Below are 19664 nucleotides of genomic sequence, written 5' to 3'. Positions count from 1 at the left end.
AAATTTCTGCCGGTTCGTATCTCAGAGCTGTCTCTAATCTACCAGTAGCAGAGCTTATCTCTCATCCCTTATCTTGGATCGAATGAGGTACTACTTTAGGGTTATCAGAGAGAAATGAAGCATGAATGTTTTAAGTGCAGTGTTCCTCCTCCTCTCACTTCAGTTTACTACATACTCCATCAATGGTGCTGAAATAGCTATGGATGAAGTTGAAAGTGGCCAAAGAGTCTTAGTAGACAATTGATCAACATGTCCAAGCAATGCAGAGCAATCAAAGCCTATAGAATATTGAAATACTTAGCCAAATAACAGAATACAAGTCAGAGGAAGTAGTGATCAAACTGTGCAATATGGTGTTCAGTTTTGGTCAATGAGATACGAGGGAAATATTCAAGCCCTAAAGGCAATGGAGAGGAGCCATAGACTGAACCCTAGTCTTGTGGGTCGAAGTCATGAGGAGTGACTAGAGAGACTTGGGGATAGAAATTCGGCGATTTTGCAACCGGGATTTTGATGCCATTTCACCTTTTTTGGCGAAAACCCGGTCGGCAGAAAATTTGGAGAAGTTTTGCGGCGGTGCTTTTCAAATACCGCTGGAGAGTGCACCCCCGCCGTGCAAGACTCGAAATATTGCTTCTGCCAAAAATTTGGCTCGGAGCATACTGGTATTTAGGACGAAAAAAAACACCAAGGATAAAGCTGCGTTGCAGCCCTTGGATCAGCGGTAAGTATGAAAACCTACAAAAAAGTAAGTTAATGTTTTTATTTTTTAATTCTTTTGCAGCGATTCGCTAGATAAGTATCTTGGGCCCAAGTTTCGAGCCGTGCCTAGAACGGCGCAGTCCCGACCTGGACGCCCGTTTTTCGCACCACAAAGTGCGCCTAAAAAAAACCTCCGTATTCTCCACCTCCCTGTAGGTCCTCTGGCCCTCGGTACAGCGCAGCAGGAGCTGTAGGGGGCGGAGCCAGGTCCCTGTGCTGAAAACAGTGCCGGGACCTCTACACATGCGTGCTACAGAGGGCACGCATGTGCAGTAGCTCCAGGCGCCCAAAACTGTGTGGGAGGGGCCCGAAGCACGCAGCCCCTAGCCCTGGCCGAATGGCCTCACTGGGGCTGCGTGAATAAGGCTCCTCCCACGGCCAGCTCCTGCTTCCTCCCGACCCGACTCGACTCCCGCTTCCCCTCCCCTCCCCCCCCCCCCCCCTCCCCTCCCCCCCCCCCCCCCCCCCTCCCCCCCCCCCCCCCCCTCCCCCCCCCCCCCCCCCTCCCCTCCCCCCCCCCCCCCCCCCCCCTCCCCTCCCCTCCCCCCCCCCCCCCCCCCCCCCCCCCTCCCCTCCCCCCCCCCCCCCCCCCCCCCCCTCCCCTCTCCCCTCCCCTCCCCCCCCTCCCCCCCCCCTCCCTCCCCTCCCCCCCCTCCCTCCCCTCCCCCCCCCTCCCCCCCCTCCCCCCTCCCCTCCCCCCCCTCCCCCTCCCCTCCCCTCCCTCCCCTCCCCCCCTCCTCCCCCCTCCCCCCTCCTCCCGCCCCCTCCCCCCCTCCCCCCTCCCCCCCTCCTCCCTCTCCCCCTCCCTCTCCCTCCCCTCCTCCTCCTCCCCCCTCCCCCCCCTCCCCCTCCCCCTCCCTCTCCCCCCCCTCCCTCTCCCCCCCCCTCTCCCCCCCTCCCTCTCCCCCCCCCTCCTCCTCCCCCCTCCCCCTCCCCCCTCCCCCCTCCCCCCCTCCCCCCCTCCCCGATGTCAGCTTGGCGCAGCGCCCAGGGGGCGGAGCCTACCACTCGCGCCGATTTTGTAAGTAGGAGGGGGCGAGTACCATTTAAATGAGTTTTTTTCGTGCCAGCAATCCTGCGCGTGCACGTTGGAGCGTTCGCGCACGCGCAGTGTGAAGGAAACATTGGCACTCGGCCATTTTTGTCGTTCTTTGTAGCTGTTCAATTTTTAACATTTTTTAATAAAACCACATTGCCCTTCCATGATCAGCACTGAGGCTTCTTGCAGCAGTGAGAAGGCTGCAGGAAGCCTCAGAAGTTGAGGCAGCCGTTTCCCGACGGGCCCGACCGATGGCAGGGGGGCCTCCCCCCCCCAGCCATCGGGAATGGCTGCCTCAACTTCTGAGGCTTCCTGCAGCCTTCTCCCTGCCTGAAGCACTTTCACACAGGTAGGAACATGGTTTAGTTAATCTTTTCTTTGCTTATAAATTATTATTCAGGTTGGATTTATTTGTATAATATTTGTAGAAGTATAAATAAGGATTTATTGTAGAATTTAATGACTCCCCTCTCCCCCCCCCCCCCACCTCGTTCCGGACGCCTAATTTGTAACCTGCGCCTGATTTTTTAATGTGTAGACAAGGTTTTTTCAGGCCTGCAAAAATCTTCACTTGCTCCATTCTAAGTTAGTTTGGAGTACGTTTTCACTGTGGAAACTTTCAAATCAGGCGTCAGTGGCCGGACATGTCCCCTTTTGAAAAAAAAATTCTGTTCCAAAGTGAAACTGTTCTACATGACTAGAACTGCAGAAAACTTAAGTGTGGAGAATTGCGATTTCTAAGATACTCCGTTCTCCACCAGTTGCTCCTAAAAATCAGGAGCAAATCATGTGGAAACTTGGGGCCTAAATGTGGAGAATTCCGATTTCTAAGATACTCCGTTCTACACCAGTTGCTCCTAAAAATCAGGAGCAAATCATGTGGAAACTTGGGGCCCTTGTGTCTATGTTTTGTGAATTTTTTTTTCTTTTTTCAATTTATTTTCAGGTGTTTTTCCGCCCTCCTGAGGCCCAACTCGCATCGGTATCGCTTCGGAATAAAGATGGCGAGGATCGTAGTTTGCACCGTGAATCTTCGTGCGATGCTGATTTTTACCGCTGCGCAAATTAAACCTTGAATTTATGGCCTCAAAGCAATAGTGTTGCGATAATGGTAATTTGGCGAAAAAAATACAATTATCGCCGAGAATCGAATTTCTAGCTCTTGGGCTCTGGAAAGGAGACATAAAACTTATGAAAAAGGACAGGTAAAGATCAGCTGGTCCATCAAACCTGTCCTAAGCTAACATGGTACAACTTACGCAATACCATTACCCATTGACCTCACCTGCTCCAAGCCACTTAGGCAATCTCGTGGGAGAGGCAAGAAGAGAGAAATAAAAACCACAGACAAATGTGGGAAAAACCTCTGGGAGTTTATTTTACGACCCCCAAAGGTGATAAAACAGGTTCCAGGAGACTAGGGACTGGGGGAGACATCCCTCAATATCCACCTACCTTCTATATGCAGTTTATATTGGCCACACTTAAGAACTTGCCCAGCTCAATTTTAAATACTTGCAGTGAATCCACACACTCTACATGTGCAGCAACTTGTTCCACAGGCAATGACTCAATGTAAAAAGTATCACATCCCAGCATCAAACTTAGCTCTATGCTTATACTTTTGTCCCTTGACCCTCTCTAATGCATTTAAATCAAATAGCCTATCCATATAGAGTCTAGTCCTTTCATCACTTCGAAGTCTACTCTTCGAGAGTTACAAACCCCATCTCGCTTAAGCCTATTGTAACTGGGGGGTCTTCAAACAAGTATATAATTTAGTGGCCCTTCCCTGGAACTTGCTCAAGGCCTCTATATCATCTATCGTGTGAGACCACCAAAATTGGGCACAGTATTCTAGATGAGGCCTGACCAAGCCTTACATAGAGATGGTACAGTATTCTTTGTTTTGTATTTAATTGTCCTGGCAATACATCCCAATACTCCACTTGCTTTGGAGATTGCCTTGTAGAACTGGAAATAGAGCTTTATAAAATAATGAATGGTATGGTAAACATTAATTTGAACAGTAGTTTAAATTAAACTGTGGAAGTAGGCCAAGGGGACACAGGTTCCAACTAGTAAAATGTCAATTTGGGGCAGATATTCAGATGGGTTTACAGACAGCGATGAACACTTAGAATGGAATTCTGAGCAGAATAGGTGGAGGCAAAAACCCTGAAAACATCTAAGAAACAACCAGATGCAGCAATAGGAGGGGGTGGAAAATATGTGTGTTGCTTTGGAAGTAGAAATTAAGATGGCTTTCTTTAACCACAAGTATCGTGTGAAACCATGGCACAGGGAAGGGCCATCTGGTTGCCTCCAAAATACCATGCCCCACATCTTGGTGTTTCCTACTAATATAACCAAAACATTCTTGAGGAAAATGACTTAGAACATAAGAACATAAGAATTAGGAACAGGAGTAGGCCATCTAGCCCCTCGAGCCTGCTCCGCCATTCAACAACATCATGGCTGATTTGGCCGTGGACTTAGCTCCACTTACCCGCCCGCCCCCAATAACCCTTAATTCCCTTATTGGTTAAAAATCTATGTGACTTGAATACATTCAATGAGCTAGCCTCAACTGCTTCCTTGGGCAGAGAATTCCACAGATTCACAACCCCCTGGGAGAAGAAATTCCTTCTCAACTCGGTTTTAAAATGGCTCCCCAGTATTTTGAGGCTGTGCCCCCTAGTTCTAGTCTCCCCGACCAGTGGAAACAACCTCTCTGCCTCTATCTTGTCTATCCCTTTCATTATTTTAAATGTTTCTATAAGAACACGCCTCATCCTTCTGAACTTCAGCGAGTAAAGACCCAGTCTACTCAATCTATCATCATAAGGTAACCCCCTCATCTCCGGAATCAGCCTAGTGAATCGTCTCTGTACCCCCTTCCAAAGCTAGTATATCCTTCCTTAAGTAAGGTGACCAAAACTGCACGCAGTACTCCAGGTGCTGCCTCACCAATACCCTATATAGTTGCAGAAGGACCTCCCTGCTTTTGTACTCCATCCCTCTCGCAATAAAGGCCAACATTCCATTCGCCCTCCTGATTATCTGCTGCACCTGCAAACTAACTTTTTGGGATTCATGCACAAGGACAAGGACCCCCAGGTCCCTCTGCACCGCAGCATGTTGTAATTTCTCCTCATTCAAATAATATTCCCTTTTACTGTTTTTTTCCCCCCCAAGGTGGATGACCTCACACTTTCCGACATTGTATTCCATCTGCCAAACCTTAGCCCATTCGCTTAACCTATCTAAATCTCTTTGCAGCCTCTCTCTGTCCTCTACACAACCCGCTTTCCCACTAATCTTTGTGTCATCTGCAAATTTTGTTACAGTACACTCTGTCCCCTCTTCCAGGTCATCTATGTATATTGTAAACAGTTGTGGTCCCAGCACCAATCCCTGTGGCACACCACTAACCACCGATTTCCAACCCGAAAAGAACCCATTTATCCCAACTCTCTGCTTTCTGTTAGCCAGCCAATTCTCTATCCATGCTAATACATTTCCTCTGACTCCACGTACCTTTATCTTCTGCAGTAACCTTTTGTGTGGCACCTTATCGAATGCCTTTTGAAAATCTAAATACACCACATCCATCGGTACACCTCTATCCACCATGCTCGTTATATCCTTAAAGAATTCCAGTAAATTAGTTAAACATGATTTCCCCTTCATGAATCCATGCTGCGTCTGCTTGATTGCACTATTCCTATCTAGATGTCCCGCTATTTCTTCCTTAATGATAGCTTCAAGCATTTTCCCCACTACAGATGTTAAACTAACCGGCCTATAGTTACCTGCCTTTTGTCTGCCCACTTTTTTTTTTTTTAAAACAGAGGCGTTACATTAGCTGCTTTCCAATCCGCTGGTATCTCCCCAGAGTCCAGAGAATTTTGGTAGATTATAACTAACGCATCTGCTATAACTTCCGCCATCTCTTTTAATCTCTTAAACCAGATAAAACTTCCAAAAAGAAATCTGTACTTTGAGGCATTTTATACTTTGATTAAATGTACTTGTCCCAGAGAATGGCTCCATTTAAACTAATTAATTTAAAGCAGTTTGTACTAACTTGATCTTAATCACGTTAGCATGTAAGCAAAATTCAGTCAGGCAGAATCAGCATGGATTTATGAAGGGGAACTCATGTTTGACAAATTTGCTAGAATTCTTTGAAGAGGTAACGAACAGGGTGGATAAAGGGGAACCAGTGGATGTGGTATATTTGGACTTCCAAAAGGCATTTGACAAGGTGCCACATAGAAACATAGAAAATAGGTGCAGGAGTAGGCCATTCGGCCCTTCTAGCCTGCACCGCCATTCAATGAGTTCATGGATCATAAAAGGTTGCTGCACAAGATAAAAGTTCACGGGGTTGGGGGTAATATATGAGCATGGATAGAGGATTGGCTAACGAGCAGAAAACAGAGAGTAGGGATAAATGGTTCATTCTCGGGTTCGAAATCAGTAACGAGTGGGATGCTGCAGGGATCAGTGCTGGGACCCCAAATATTTACAATCAATATTAACGACATGGAAGAAGGAACCGAGTGTAACGTAGTCAAGTTTGCCGACGATACAAAAATGGGAGGAAAGCAATGATGTGAGGAGAACACAAAAAATCTGTAAAAGGACATAGACAGGCTAAGTGAGTGGTCACAAATTTGGCAGATGGAGTATAATGTCGGAAAGTGTGAGGTCATGCACTTTGGCAGAAAAAAAATCAAAGAACAAGTTATTATTTAAATGGAGAAAGATTACAAAATGTTGCAGTACAGCGGGACCTGGGGGTACTTGTGCATGAAACACAAAAGGTTAGTATGCAGGTAAAGCAAGTAATCAGGAAGGTCAATGGAATCTTGGCCTTTATTGCAAAGGGGATGGAGTATTACATAGAAAATAGGTGCAGGAGTAGGCCATTTGGCCCTTCGAGCCTGCACTACCATTCAATATGATCATGGCTGATCATGCACTTCAGTACCCCATTCCTGCTTTCTCTTCATACCCCTTGATTCTTTTAGCCGTAAGGACCACATCTAACTCCCTTTTGAATATATGTAACGAACTGGTCTCAACAGATTTCTGTGGTAGAGAGTTCCACGTGCTCACAACTGAGTGAAGAGGTTTCTCCTCATCTCGGTCCTAAATGGTATAAAAGCAGGGAAGTCTTGCTACAGTTGTACAGGGTATTGGTGAGGCCACACCTGGAATACTGCAAAAGGATATACTTTGGAGTCAGTTCAGAGCAGGTTCACTAGGTTGATTCCAGAGATGAGAGGGTTGACTTATGAGGAAAGGTTGAGTAGGTTGGGCCTCTACTCATTGGAATTCAGAAGAATGAGAGGTGATCTTATCAAAACGTATAAGATTATGAGGGGGCTTGACAAGGTGGATGCAGAGAGGATGTTTCCACTGATGAGGGAGACGAGAACTAGAGGGCATGATCTTAGAATAAGGGGCTACCCATTTAAAACTGAGATGAGGAGAAATGTTTTCTCTGAGGATTGTGGATCTGTGGAATTCACTGCCTCAGAGCTATGGAAGCTGGGACATTGAATACATTTAAGACAGAAATAGATAGTTTCTTAAACGATAAGGGAATAAGGGATTATGGAGAGCAGGCAGGGAAGTCGACCAGAGTTCATGATCGGATCAGCCATGATCGTATTTAAATGGCGGAGCAGGCTCGAGGGGCCGTATGGCCTACTCCTGCTCCTATTTCTTATGTTCTTATGTCACTTGCTGACGGAGTCAGTTCACAGACAGAAAGCATGCAGATAATGTAATCATGATTGGCACCAGATACTGCAAAAGATGTTCAACATCAAACAGATGGTCTTGGAAACTAAGAAATCTTTTCTGCCCTAAATCTCTCAAAATTTGGATCAAAATTTTTTAATGTTTTTTTTGTGTGTTAACAAAAATAACATACCAGTCATAGCAATACAATGGAATCAATTATCAGGAGTAATTGATAATTACTTGATTATCTGTATAACCTAGGAAACAGCAGTTAATATGGCTTTAATTAAGGGCGATTCTGTCGAACCAACTTCCTCGAATTCTATGAGCAAGTAATTACCCAAGTCAACAATGGCAAACTCTATGACATGTGCACTTAGATTTACAAGCAGCATTTCATAATGTTCCACATGAAAGCTTTCTAATTAAGCTCAAAACCATGGGGATTCGGGGAAAGGCTTGGTTATGGATAAGAAGTTGCCTGAAGAATAGATAATGGATATTTGATAAAGGGGGAATAACTCAGTGGTGTGTCCAAGTCAGTTTTGAGACCACTGCTGTTTTTAATTTACATCATAAGAGTTAGATTCAGAAACTCAACTCAAATTGGTCAAATTTACAGATGGTACCAAACATGGAGGGGCAGTGCAATAGAAGAGGCGGTAATGGGGCAGTAAGGCTTTACCGACCGGGATCAGGTGGAGGGTGTGACCCATCCACCATTGCCCCCGGGCTGGGGGCGGCGGAAACCGCACCCTGACTTTCCGCCCCGCCCGACTCCCCAACCGCTCGTCGGCAGTGCACCAACCCCTTACCACCCGGCGGCGACTCCTTTTCCGCTCCGCAGGAGAAATAGCCCCGCCGGAGCGCAGCCACCGTCGGACGGTGCCACTGACAGCATCGCAAGGCAGGAAGCTGCCAGTGGCTGGGCGGTATGGCCGCCCTTGAAGGCGGGGGGGCGCACCGCTGCGGCTGCCATTTTCTTTTCATTGCCGGCAGACTCTGCAGCCGGCTCGACAATGGCAGGCGCTGGTTCGCCCGGGCCTCTAACAGGCAGCCCAGCAACCCCTCTTGGATGCCAGACCGCTGGCCCAGCCGGATCCTTCACTGGTGGCCCAGTGGGTGGCACGGAGGCCTCACTAGGCCTCGCAGTGTCCCTCCCCTTTAACTGAAGGGAAGGGACGTTGCTGCACGTCAGCACGACGCGGCGCATCCACGTTGCGCTGACGTCATCACCACCGCGCTGACGTGGTCAGCTGAAGTGGTCACTGCCCCGCTCCCAATCTGAACCCGCCCTACACCACCTCAAACAATACCCCAAAGCACTGGGAGGCGTTGTCACAGTTAAAGACAAATTTCGACCTCTTCCCTCCAATTCCACTGGGCGGTAATAATTTGAATTATCCACCCAAAATTATGCGGAGGGCAATTTCGCCCCTCGCCGCCCCAATCTCAAACTATCAGTTCACCAGAGTGAACTCCCAATCTCAAACTATCAGGGAAAAGCCCCAAATGGAGTTGATGTGTTTAACACTCCTGTTTCTCTCTCCCAGTCATTCAAAATGAATATGGCAGAAACAGAGTAAACTAGTGAGCAGTTATAAAGTAGTACTGGAAGAGGGTTAGCACAGGTATGGGTACCTGCCCAATCTCAACCAGGAGCTAATATATAGCCTGATATCCTGAAGAGAATAAATAAATAGGACGACACTAAAATAATTCACAGTTGGGATCGGGATTCACCCATTCCATCCTCATTAGTAAAGAAAACTCTCAACAGCAAGGTGTAAATATGTAAATACTCACTCAGGATTTTGTAGTCAACTTTAGCTTTATTTGCTCTGAGGAATGCCTGGATTTGAATTATTTGCTTTGCCTGGGAGAAGCAGAAAGACAGTTTACTTGCAACACAAAGGGATAGAAATTCCATTTTTCCACCAAAAATATCGCTATGATTTTGCTACCGCTACGAGGCCCAACATTCGGGATAAAATGTGCCCAGCGGTAAAAATTGGCATTGCACAAGGATTCGTGGCACAAACCGCAAATTTGCAGCAACTTTTCCCAGAGGCCAATACCGCTGCGAGTTGGGCGTAGGGAGGGGGGAAAGCACCAAATAAAAATTGCAAAAAACAAAAAATTTAAAAAAATCTCAAAACATTCACAAGTCACTTAATTATCGAGTCGCTGCAAAAGAATTGAGAAATAAAAACTTTAACTTACCTTTTTTGCAGGTCTTCATTCCTACCGCTGTTCCATGGGCTGCAACCCAAGTTTTTTTCCAGGCGTTTTTTTTTGTCCCATCTACTGGTGCACTGCGAGCCAAATTTCGAGTTTTGCATGCCAACGGTCCGCTCCCCGGTGATACTTAAAAACCGCCGGTGCAAGATTTCACCAAATTTCCCAGTTCACAGTTTTTCTCCAAAAAAGGCGAAATATCGCCGAAACACCAAGCGCAAGGTTTGGGAATCTCCAGCCCAAAAAGTTTTAAATCAAGGAACTCAAAAATGTAAGTTTTTCACATGCAAGTTTAGCATTATTTATTAGCTAAATATATTACTCAAAGTTTCTTGCATGGCAGAGTTCAAATATTGTCAATATTGAAGACAGTGAGGAATTGAACTAAATTAAGGGGAGCATTAAAGTTGGACCTCTTTTTTGATTTCCCTTTCAACCCACTGTTCTCGCTTCAGGACAATCAATCTCACTCTATAATCTTCTTCCAGGATATGTGAATTTCCTTCTCTGAGGGGGAAGAACTTGCCTCCACTTTGGACCCTCCTCTGAAAGCATACCCAAAATCAGGAATGTCATGTAAATCATGGGTGTGATGCTGCATCCTCCCCATTCGGTGGCTTGACACAGAGCTCTAACACACAAACACGCTTCACGCTTCTGAAAGAAATTAAACTTCATTGCTAACCTATCTGATACATTAATTTAGAATATTGCAATTTTTTTTAACCAAAATAAATCAAACCAAATTCAGCCGCCTCCTTTTTGAGCTACTGCACATGTATCTTTAAGCGGATTTAAATGAAGAAAGTTTATGAAAAGAACTTTTACTTTTTTTTCTTCTCTTCTCTTCTCTTCTCTTCCCTCCCCCCCCCCCCCCCCCCACACTTCTCCCCTCTCTTCAACCCCACCCCTTCCCCTCCCGCCCATCCCCTCCATTTATGCATTAATTTGTTCCCTCTGTTGAGGGTGGATCACCACAGACATAAGTCCCATTCACCACCACTGTGTGGCAGTGTACTGATGAATCAATAACACTGCATCATCAGAATGCCTTAATGGCCTAAACCTTAAAGTGCAGAGAAGGCTGCTGAAAAGGAAAAACAATCAAGTTTGGTTTCCAGTATGTAAATTATTAAGTGGTAATCAAAACTAGAGTGAAAAACAACCTATTGGAAAATAATCTTGGCTCCCCATTCATACCTCAGACTTGTGAATGCTCTTGAGCAAGCAGGTGGCCTCTTGAAAGAGGAAACCACCAAATATTAAGTCAGGTATACAGGTGTAACTCACATGATCTTTGAAATACTGACATCTTGTACGATATGCTTTTCTTGCCCTCCACATCTTCACAAAAGACTGGATCTATAGAACACAAGAACATAAGAACATAAGAAATAGGAGCAGGAGTAGGCCATTTGGCCCCTCGAGCCTGCTCCGCCATTTAATAAGATCATGGCTGATCTGATCATGGACTCAGCTCCACTTCCCTGCCCGCTCCCCATAATCCTTTACTCCCTTATCGGTCACAAATCTGTCCATCTCCACCTTAAATATATTCAATGACCCAGCCTCAACAGCTCTCTATGGCAGAGAATTCCACAGATTTACAACCTTCAGAGAAGTTGTTCCTCCTCATCTCAGTTTTAAATGGGTGGCCCCTTATACTGAGACTATGCCCCCCTAGTTTTTGTTTCCCCCATGAGTGGAAATATCCTCTCTGCATCCACCTTGTTGAGCCCCCTCATTTTCTTATATGTTTCGATAAGATCACCTCTCATTCTTCTGAACTCCAATGAGTATAGGCTCAACCTACCTTCATAAGTCAAGCCCCTCATCTCCGGAATCTCCTAGAATTAGGACATAAACTTTTAAAGAGGTCTTTAATACCTTAGAACGTTATCAATAAGACTTCCTTCTGTTTCTCAACTTAATATCTGTTATAGGGTGGCTGCCATTATTTGCAGATATACAACAAATATTAACATATTAGAATTCAACACAATCAAGAATATCAAGAATAAAATTACCTTAACAATAGCTGCAGCATTATCTTGCAGGAGCTTTAGCCTGTCCTTGTAAGTCTTCCTCTGTTTATATCCTTTCCAAGAAGACTACACAAAACAAGGCATTGATTTAATTAAACCAGTTTTTCCATCACCCAATCATCTTTTCCCACATTTACAAACCTGTTCAACTAATACTCCACTGGGAATATTCCTAATGGATTGTTTGCGAATACAACACCACCAACTTGCATTTATGTAGTGCCTTTAATGTAGTGAAATGTCAAAAGGCGCTTCACAGGAGTATTATGAGATTTAAAAAATTGATACTGAGCTGCAAAAGTAGAAATTAGCACAGGTGACCAAAAGCTTGGCCAAAGAGGTAGGTTTTCAAGAGTGTCTTGAAGGAGGAAAGAGAGGTAGAGAGGTAGAGAGGTGGAGAGGTTTAGGCAGGGAGTTTCAGAGCTTGGAACCGAAGCAACAGAAGGTATCAGCCACCAATGGTTAAGCGATTATAATCAGGGATGGTCAAGAGGGCAGAATCAGAGGGTAGAATAGTAGACTTAAAAACAAAAAAAGAAAATGGAGTTTTGCTACAACTGATAAAATGTTAGCCTTCATTGGCAAGTATCCATAAAGTAAAAGGTATAATTTGAACAAAAAAATAGACTGGCATATCCACTTGAAAGGAACACAAATATTCAATGAAGGAATTCACAGTCAAAATTTATAGATTAACTATTTTTATTAAGTTACTAATTCTGTTGTCAAAGAAATCTAGGTAGATCCTCAGTAAGATAAGGATCTGCTCAACACTAAACATTCAGCATGTGTGAACGGTTACACAAATATGAATCAGAGCAATGATACCATAGTTTATTCTCCTATATCCATTTTTAAACACATAATTCCTATGAATAAAAGTTTGAAGCCACACCTGTAGCCTGATGGTGCAAGGTTCCTGTTTGTGGAGGTAACTCAATCGTTCTTTGTAAGCTTTTCTTACAAGGTAACCTCTTGCACGTGCCTGCAGACGAATAATCTGACTCTCATTGGCTAACCAGAGCTGCTCACGGTGGTAGTCTGTTGTTACTCGGCTAACAATATCCTGAAGAAAATAATCAAAGGCATCATCACATGGGTAGCAAGTGAACAACACTTTGATTGTCTCAATCATCAAATATAATGTGCATTTATGGAAGCAAGACATTTTCAAAATTCATGTGCAGATTATCATTTGCACAGGATGAAAAATAGCTGGATGGGAACTGATTGAGCATGATATTTGGCATCCACCCTCGGCTCCTTGCATCCTTCACTACTCATTACTTTTTAAAGAGAACAGAATGTTCCAGGGCCCAGGCAGAGCATGAAATATAGTGGCTGCATTCATTGGAATGTGAGGGGTAGCATTTAAAAATGAGATGTATAAAGTGGGAGGGAGGATGGAAGGGAAAGAATGGAAGGTATTTTTTTGTATTTGTTTTAAGAGATCATTTGAACCATTTATTCAGTAAAGTTTAATACATTGGATCAGAGGCTTGAGAGCCTTCGCTATTCATCCTGTGAAGCCCGAACATCTCGCCCTCCTGCAATGCCCTCTTGAAAACGAGCAGTAAATTCAGTTATTTTACTACTTCACTTTGAGAGAGGTATTAGATCACTTTTGTATGTTTTTAATTCTGCAATTGCTTTTTTTTTTAAACTTAAGGTTGTAACTTACCTAATAGGAGGGATGGGGCAAGGGGGTGGAGAGGTTTGTGCTTTTGTGAATATTTTATGAACTTACAGAAAATGGGAGCACACCACGTGAGGAATCACAGGAATCTCTCAAAACTGTGCCACCTTGTTTTATGTAATTCTTTGCATATGGTCCATAAGACTCCATAGCATGAAACAAAGTGGCCATAATGTAGGGACACCCCTACACTGGAAATTTCTATCAAAAACTACATGGTGAACCTTGGCTTCTTAATCAAGCATCCATTTAATATATTTTTTATATATTTTGGGAGCAAGTATTGGTTGAATGTTCTGGTCACCACATTACAGGAAAGATGTGATTGGATTAGAGTGGATACAGAGGAGATTCATGAGGATGTTGCCTGGACTGGAGAATTTTATCTAATTAGGAAAGATTGGATAGGCTGGGGTTGTTTTCTTTGGAACAGAGGAAGCTGAAGTGAGACCTAATTGAGGTAAAGAAGTTATGAGGGGCCTAGAGAGTGTGGATAGGAAGGAACTATTTCCCTTAGCAAAGGGATCAATCAGAGGGCATAGATTTAAAGTAATTGGTAGGAGGTTTAGAAGGGATTTGATGGGAATTTTTTTTCACCCACAGGGTGGAGGAGGTCTGGAACTCACTGCCTGAAAGGGTAGTAGAGGCAGAAACCCTCACCACATTTTAAAAAGTACTTGGATATGCACCTGAAGTGCCGGAACCTACAGGTCTACGGACCAAAAGCTGGAAAGTGAGATTGGGCTGGATAGCTCTTTGTTTTTTTTTTAAATTCGTAGCCAATCGTTCCAATTCTTTGTCAAATCACAAACGCCAGAGGTCACCTTGCACACGCCAAGGATCACTCTGCGCCAATGCTCTTAGCCAAAAGGCCTAGAGCCACTGCACCGTTCCTGGAAGTACTGCAATACCAGGTTCGTGCCATGGAGGTGGATGGGTCAGGTCCCCCACACATCTCCGTGGAGGTGGATGGGTCAAGCCACCCCACCCACCTCCTATTTCCAAAAAAGCATAGGAGAACCACCTTCCTGATCCAGGGAGAACCACCTTGGGGTTATGGTGGTTACTCCCCTGTCAGGTCAGCCACGCATGATCTTAGCCAAAAGGCCGAGAAGCTGGATAGCTCTTTGTTGGCCGGCACAAACACAGTGGGCTAAATGGCCTCCTTTTGTGCTGTAAATTTCTATGGGGCCCTAAATTCATTGACACACTGCCCACTTAATGCTGAAAAATACCAGTTGTGTCAAAAAACAGGTACCTACTGCTGACATTCCGCTCAGCGGCAGATTCATGATTGACATAACGCCAAGCGGTCTGCACACCGCCCGCCCTCATACCGCCCAAAAGTGCAAATTTCATGACATACCGTCGGATCTGCATACCGTCCTGGAGAAGGTGCTTTTAAGTGAATCTTAAGTGGGCGGTATGGACACAGAGCTGACAGGTATAACTGTTTCACAGAAGTGCGGCGGCATATTTGATATTACACAGATTTTTATAGTACTCTACAGTTTGATGTATTTTTAAATTGATTGGTTTTCTAATATTAGCCAATAATGCAGTTTGAATAGCAATATAACCACTGAGTCTGGAAATTGTGTATGTGTTCACTAGAGTGATCTTATTTTATAAATGGTCTAATAAAGCCTTATTTACTGCTTTATTAATGAACTATAATTTAAAAAATTTAGTGTCTCCTCCCCACAGCGATCTCTCTTCCCCCCCCCACCCCACCCCCATAGCGAGATCTCTTCACCACGGCGCCCCCTCCATAGCGATCATTCTCTTTCTCCTCCCTCCTCCGCCACACCCCCCCCTCCGCTCCCCCACCACCCCACAGCAATCTCGGGCCGACAGTCTCTAGCCTCTCGTCGGTGCCTCTCAGGGGGAGGGGGGCGGAGCTTGACAGCGGGGTGCGCGCACAACTCGGGAGACGATGATTCCCGAGTCAGAAGGCCTCCTATGCGCGCTGCACTCAGCTCCGCTCTCGCCAAGAAAAGCGGGATGAATCTCCCACCCCCACTCAGTCCCAGCGGTACTGGGCGGTTAAAAAAAAGCAAGCGCCGCCCGGGTACCGCCAAAAAACAGACGGAACTTACCTTTCAGCAATTTTCGCCCCTATGATTCTATGAAATACAATTAAGGAGAACACAAACCTTCCTGTTCATATTTTATCTTCTACATAAAGAAATAGCAGTTGCCCAACTAATATTCAACAGCAGATAAGGCAGTTCAAAATGGTCCACTGATAGAAGACAGATGCTGATGGATGCAATGCTCATGCATAGAAATAAATGATAAATGGTGCAGTAACTCTAAGCCACCCTATTAAAGTTTTCCTCCATATCGCCAATACATTACAGTTTAATTTTCACCATACTTTTCTGTTTAATAGTAAACTGGCAGATGGCATTTGAGGCACATTGGTATTCCAATATGGCACAGTTTTGAAATGATGGCTCATCCCCATGATTCATCACACGGAGTGCTCCCAATCTCAATACATCAGAGGGAGACAATGCATGGCGAACAAGCACTTTCCAGAGCAAGAGTTAAGAGTACTCGACAGTTGGTCACACCCTTACTCAAATTCTGAAATTAGAACTCTAAATTCTTCCCCATTTAAAATTCGAAAATTTTTAGTGATTTAGAATTGGCTGAAAATCACACCACAGGCCAAGCACAGACAGGAGATGTTTGTACGATGCCAAGGAGCCAGCACAGATATGAATAACATCGACAAAATAAACAATTGATGGTATCGATGGTGGTATCAGAAATCCACATGACGATTCTCAGTTTCCCTAAAGAACAAACAAAGACGTCACTGGTTTCAGGCTTATAGCCATGGTAATTAAAGAACTACTACACAAATCATGTGTCTAAACAAGCCTGAACATAATGTACACACATGTGTAGCTCTTCCAGAACATTTCTCCCCAGTGGGTTTGAGCAATCCATTCCAAAATGACGTGACTGGATGTTTACGCAATCATGATAGTATTACATTTTAAAACGAACATTACTTGCATGGAAAAAGGCAAACGTTCACATCAACATTCAACACATGGGTAAACAAAAATAAAACTAGAAATATGAAGATGTATTCTTTGTGCCATAAACACAAATTCCTACGGCACTGCTCACAGTACAGTGGACATATACTGCTTTATAAGAACATTACATCATGTAACACACCCAGCCTCATTATTTTGAATCACTCGGCAGGTCAGGCAGTATGTTTGAAGAGAGCAAGGTAGGGCTAATATATCAGATCTGGAAGTTCTGATGAAGCGTCACAGACCTGATATATTAACCGTACTTTCCTTTCTTGATAGATGTTGCCTGACTTGCTGAGTGTTTCCAGTACTTTTGGTTTTTATTTCAGATTTCCAGCTTTTTGTTTCTCCTTGCTATCTGAGCTGGCTTTTCAGTGCTCGGAAAAAAGAGCACTTTAATTGGGGTTGCATCCCACTCCCACTATTGTGGGCCTCCAGCCACCTTCTGTACTTGATAGTGTTGTAGCACACTCCACAAGTATTTGTTGTTGTGGATTTATACATGATGAGAGATGTTAAAACGGCTAAGGACCTCTACATCAAAATATTAAACATTGTGGCTCAGTCACTGCACAATACATCATTTACAGCATATATTACATAACTGCTTCACATACAGCTTCACTGCTGAATGTCAATATCAGATGGAGATGCCTTATTTGCTGGATCTCAGTTGCAGAGTTAGAAACAGAGACACCATATCATCGGCAAATCACGGGGTGTGGGGGGGGTGGGTGAGGCAGTTAAAGATGCAAAATTGAGGTTCCATTATGGACTGTTGAATGCAAGTAAATGTATCCATAAACAGAACCACTATTTTACATTAACCTCCTAAGTAAAATGCTGCTTATTACATGGGATTCCAGGATTTTAACTAGTATTTTGAGGACTGCATTCTAAAATTCTGTCCATTTATAATTAGGCTCATTGGTTATTGTAACCAATTAAGTCAAATTCTGATTTTATTACATGGGATGAAGGGATTTTCACCCGTGGTTTGGAGATTTGATTCGGTCCATTTTCACGAAGAATGTAAATCAGACACCATATCCGTAAACATTCATACCAAGAGGTGAATTACTAAAGGAGATACAATACACTTACGCAAGTACCAATTTTCACATGTTGCTGACAATACCTGAATTTCTTCTCTACTGAGCTGAGTGTTGTTCTGCACAAAATGCTCTGGCTTGTCCCATGTGGCCTCAGTAGTTTCCAAATTATAGTAGTACTCATATTTGTCATTTATCTTGTGCATAACCCACACACTTCCATTTGGTCCTACACATTAAAACACAAAACATGCAATTTTATGTTACTATTCATATCCGCGCTATACTATTGGGGGTGGGGTTGAGAACTATATCCCCTCTGGGAATTTGAACTCAAACTTAATGGAGTAGATAATGCACACTAATCTCTGCCATTTGACGATGATTAGTAGCTTATGTCTACAAGTCCTTTGATTCACTGAACTCCACTCAAAGCAAAACCCGAACGCAATCTATAAATTAAACATTTAAATATGTTAAGTGGCGAGGATGAGAGAAAATGACAGATGAATAATATATTGAAAAAGTTTCTTGTTGCAAGTGATAGTTTTCATTTAACCATTGCTGGATTTATAGAATAAATTAGATAGAAACAGTGGTTTCAAGAATTTAAAAATGCATGAGATTTAAAAACAAGCAAATAAGTTTCTGATTTTCCTTAAGAACCAAAGTTTATTTCTGTTAATCTTCAACTGTTTCAAAATCATCTCATCTATCTGCCTTTTCTATTTGTTCAATTCACTGCCCTCCTTATGACATAAAATATGCTTTCTTGCTACCAGTATACCAAGCAACACTAATCTGGTTTTGTGTTCAAGGTCACATGGAATGGTTGCGTTTACAAGACAAGGTTCTAGAATGTAGAAGGGTGTCACAGCAGGCATACTTTAGAATGAGATATCAACCTATGAAGCTACTTCACAGAGTCACCTGCATGCCTAACCTAGCAGTCTGTAGACAGAGTTAAACGGTCCTTCAACCAACACATCAGAGCAAAGCTCTCTGGTCCTACCTCATTCAGTTGAGAATGATGGTGGAAAACTAGGTAACTCATAGGTGGAGGAAGCGCCATAGAAATACCCATCCTCAACTATGATGGACCTCAACGAGTGATTGCAAGGGACAGGGCTGATGTTTTGCAAGCGGCTTCAGCCAAATGTGCTGATTGGATTACCTACTCCGCCTCTTCCGGAGATTCCCACCATCACAAATGACAGGGTCCAGTCAATTCAGTTCACTCCGCAAGATATATGAAGCAGCTGAGTACACTGGATACACAAAAACAATGGGCTTTCATAATGCCCCAGCTGTACAGCTGAAGACCTGTGCACTAGAGCTAACCAGTGCCCTCATCATGTTGCCTCAGTATATCTGTGACACTGGCATCTATCAATCAATTGGAAGATTGCCCAAGTTTAACCAATCCATAACAAATTGAATAATGCTATCAAGCAACATCAACTCATTAATAATCTGCTCATCGATGCACTGTTCAGGTTCCAACAGAACCACTTAGCTCCAGACCTCATCACAGTCTTGATCAAGACATGGATGCAAGAGCTGAATGCCAGAAGTGAAGTAAGAGCAACTACCCTTGACATCAAAGCACATTGAGCACAGTATGGCAGACAGGAGTCCTGGCTAAACAGTTTTGGGCTGACAAATAGCTTGTAACATTTGTGCCACTAAAGTGTCAGATGCCACATGTGTATCAACTTAAATAATGTTTAATTTTCTACATGTGCATGCTGGTGGTGTTCACAATTTTGAAAACTTCCAGAGCATCTAAGCTCAGAGCACCATGGCTAAGTAAATCAGAGATGGCATGGGATTGTGCTGATAATTAAACAGGAGCGAAGTCAGCAACATGTGCTGTAATTTTTCTATTCATTCATGGGATGTGTGCATCGCTGGCAAGGCCAGCGCTTATTGCCCATTCCTAATTGCCCTCGAGAAGGTGATGGTGAGCCGCCTTTTTGAACCATTTCAGTCCATAAGGTGAAGGTCTGCAGC

At 44.0% G+C, this 19664-nt stretch overlaps 1 protein-coding gene and 1 pseudogene across 1 annotated transcript in view; both read right to left on the bottom strand.

Moving 5' to 3' along the window:
• iqgap2 (IQ motif containing GTPase activating protein 2) overlaps positions 1-19664 on the bottom strand; it is a 405429-nt gene that overhangs the window by 131491 nt on the left and 254274 nt on the right. Inside the window, exons 18-22 of the mRNA XM_070886141.1 lie at positions 17738-17880; positions 12740-12910; positions 11827-11910; positions 11090-11161; positions 9368-9437 (exon numbers count right to left, since the gene is read on the bottom strand). Of these exons, the coding sequence (XP_070742242.1) occupies positions 9368-9437; positions 11090-11161; positions 11827-11910; positions 12740-12910; positions 17738-17880 (540 nt within the window). The remainder of the gene's footprint in view (positions 1-9367; positions 9438-11089; positions 11162-11826; positions 11911-12739; positions 12911-17737; positions 17881-19664) is intronic.
• Positions 14418-14659, bottom strand: LOC139279625 (U2 spliceosomal RNA; annotated as a pseudogene).

Source organism: Pristiophorus japonicus, chromosome 1, assembly GCF_044704955.1.
Source record: "Pristiophorus japonicus isolate sPriJap1 chromosome 1, sPriJap1.hap1, whole genome shotgun sequence".
NCBI classification, from domain to species: Eukaryota; Metazoa; Chordata; class Chondrichthyes; family Pristiophoridae; genus Pristiophorus; species Pristiophorus japonicus.
This window is presented reverse-complemented; position numbering and strand designations above follow the sequence as displayed.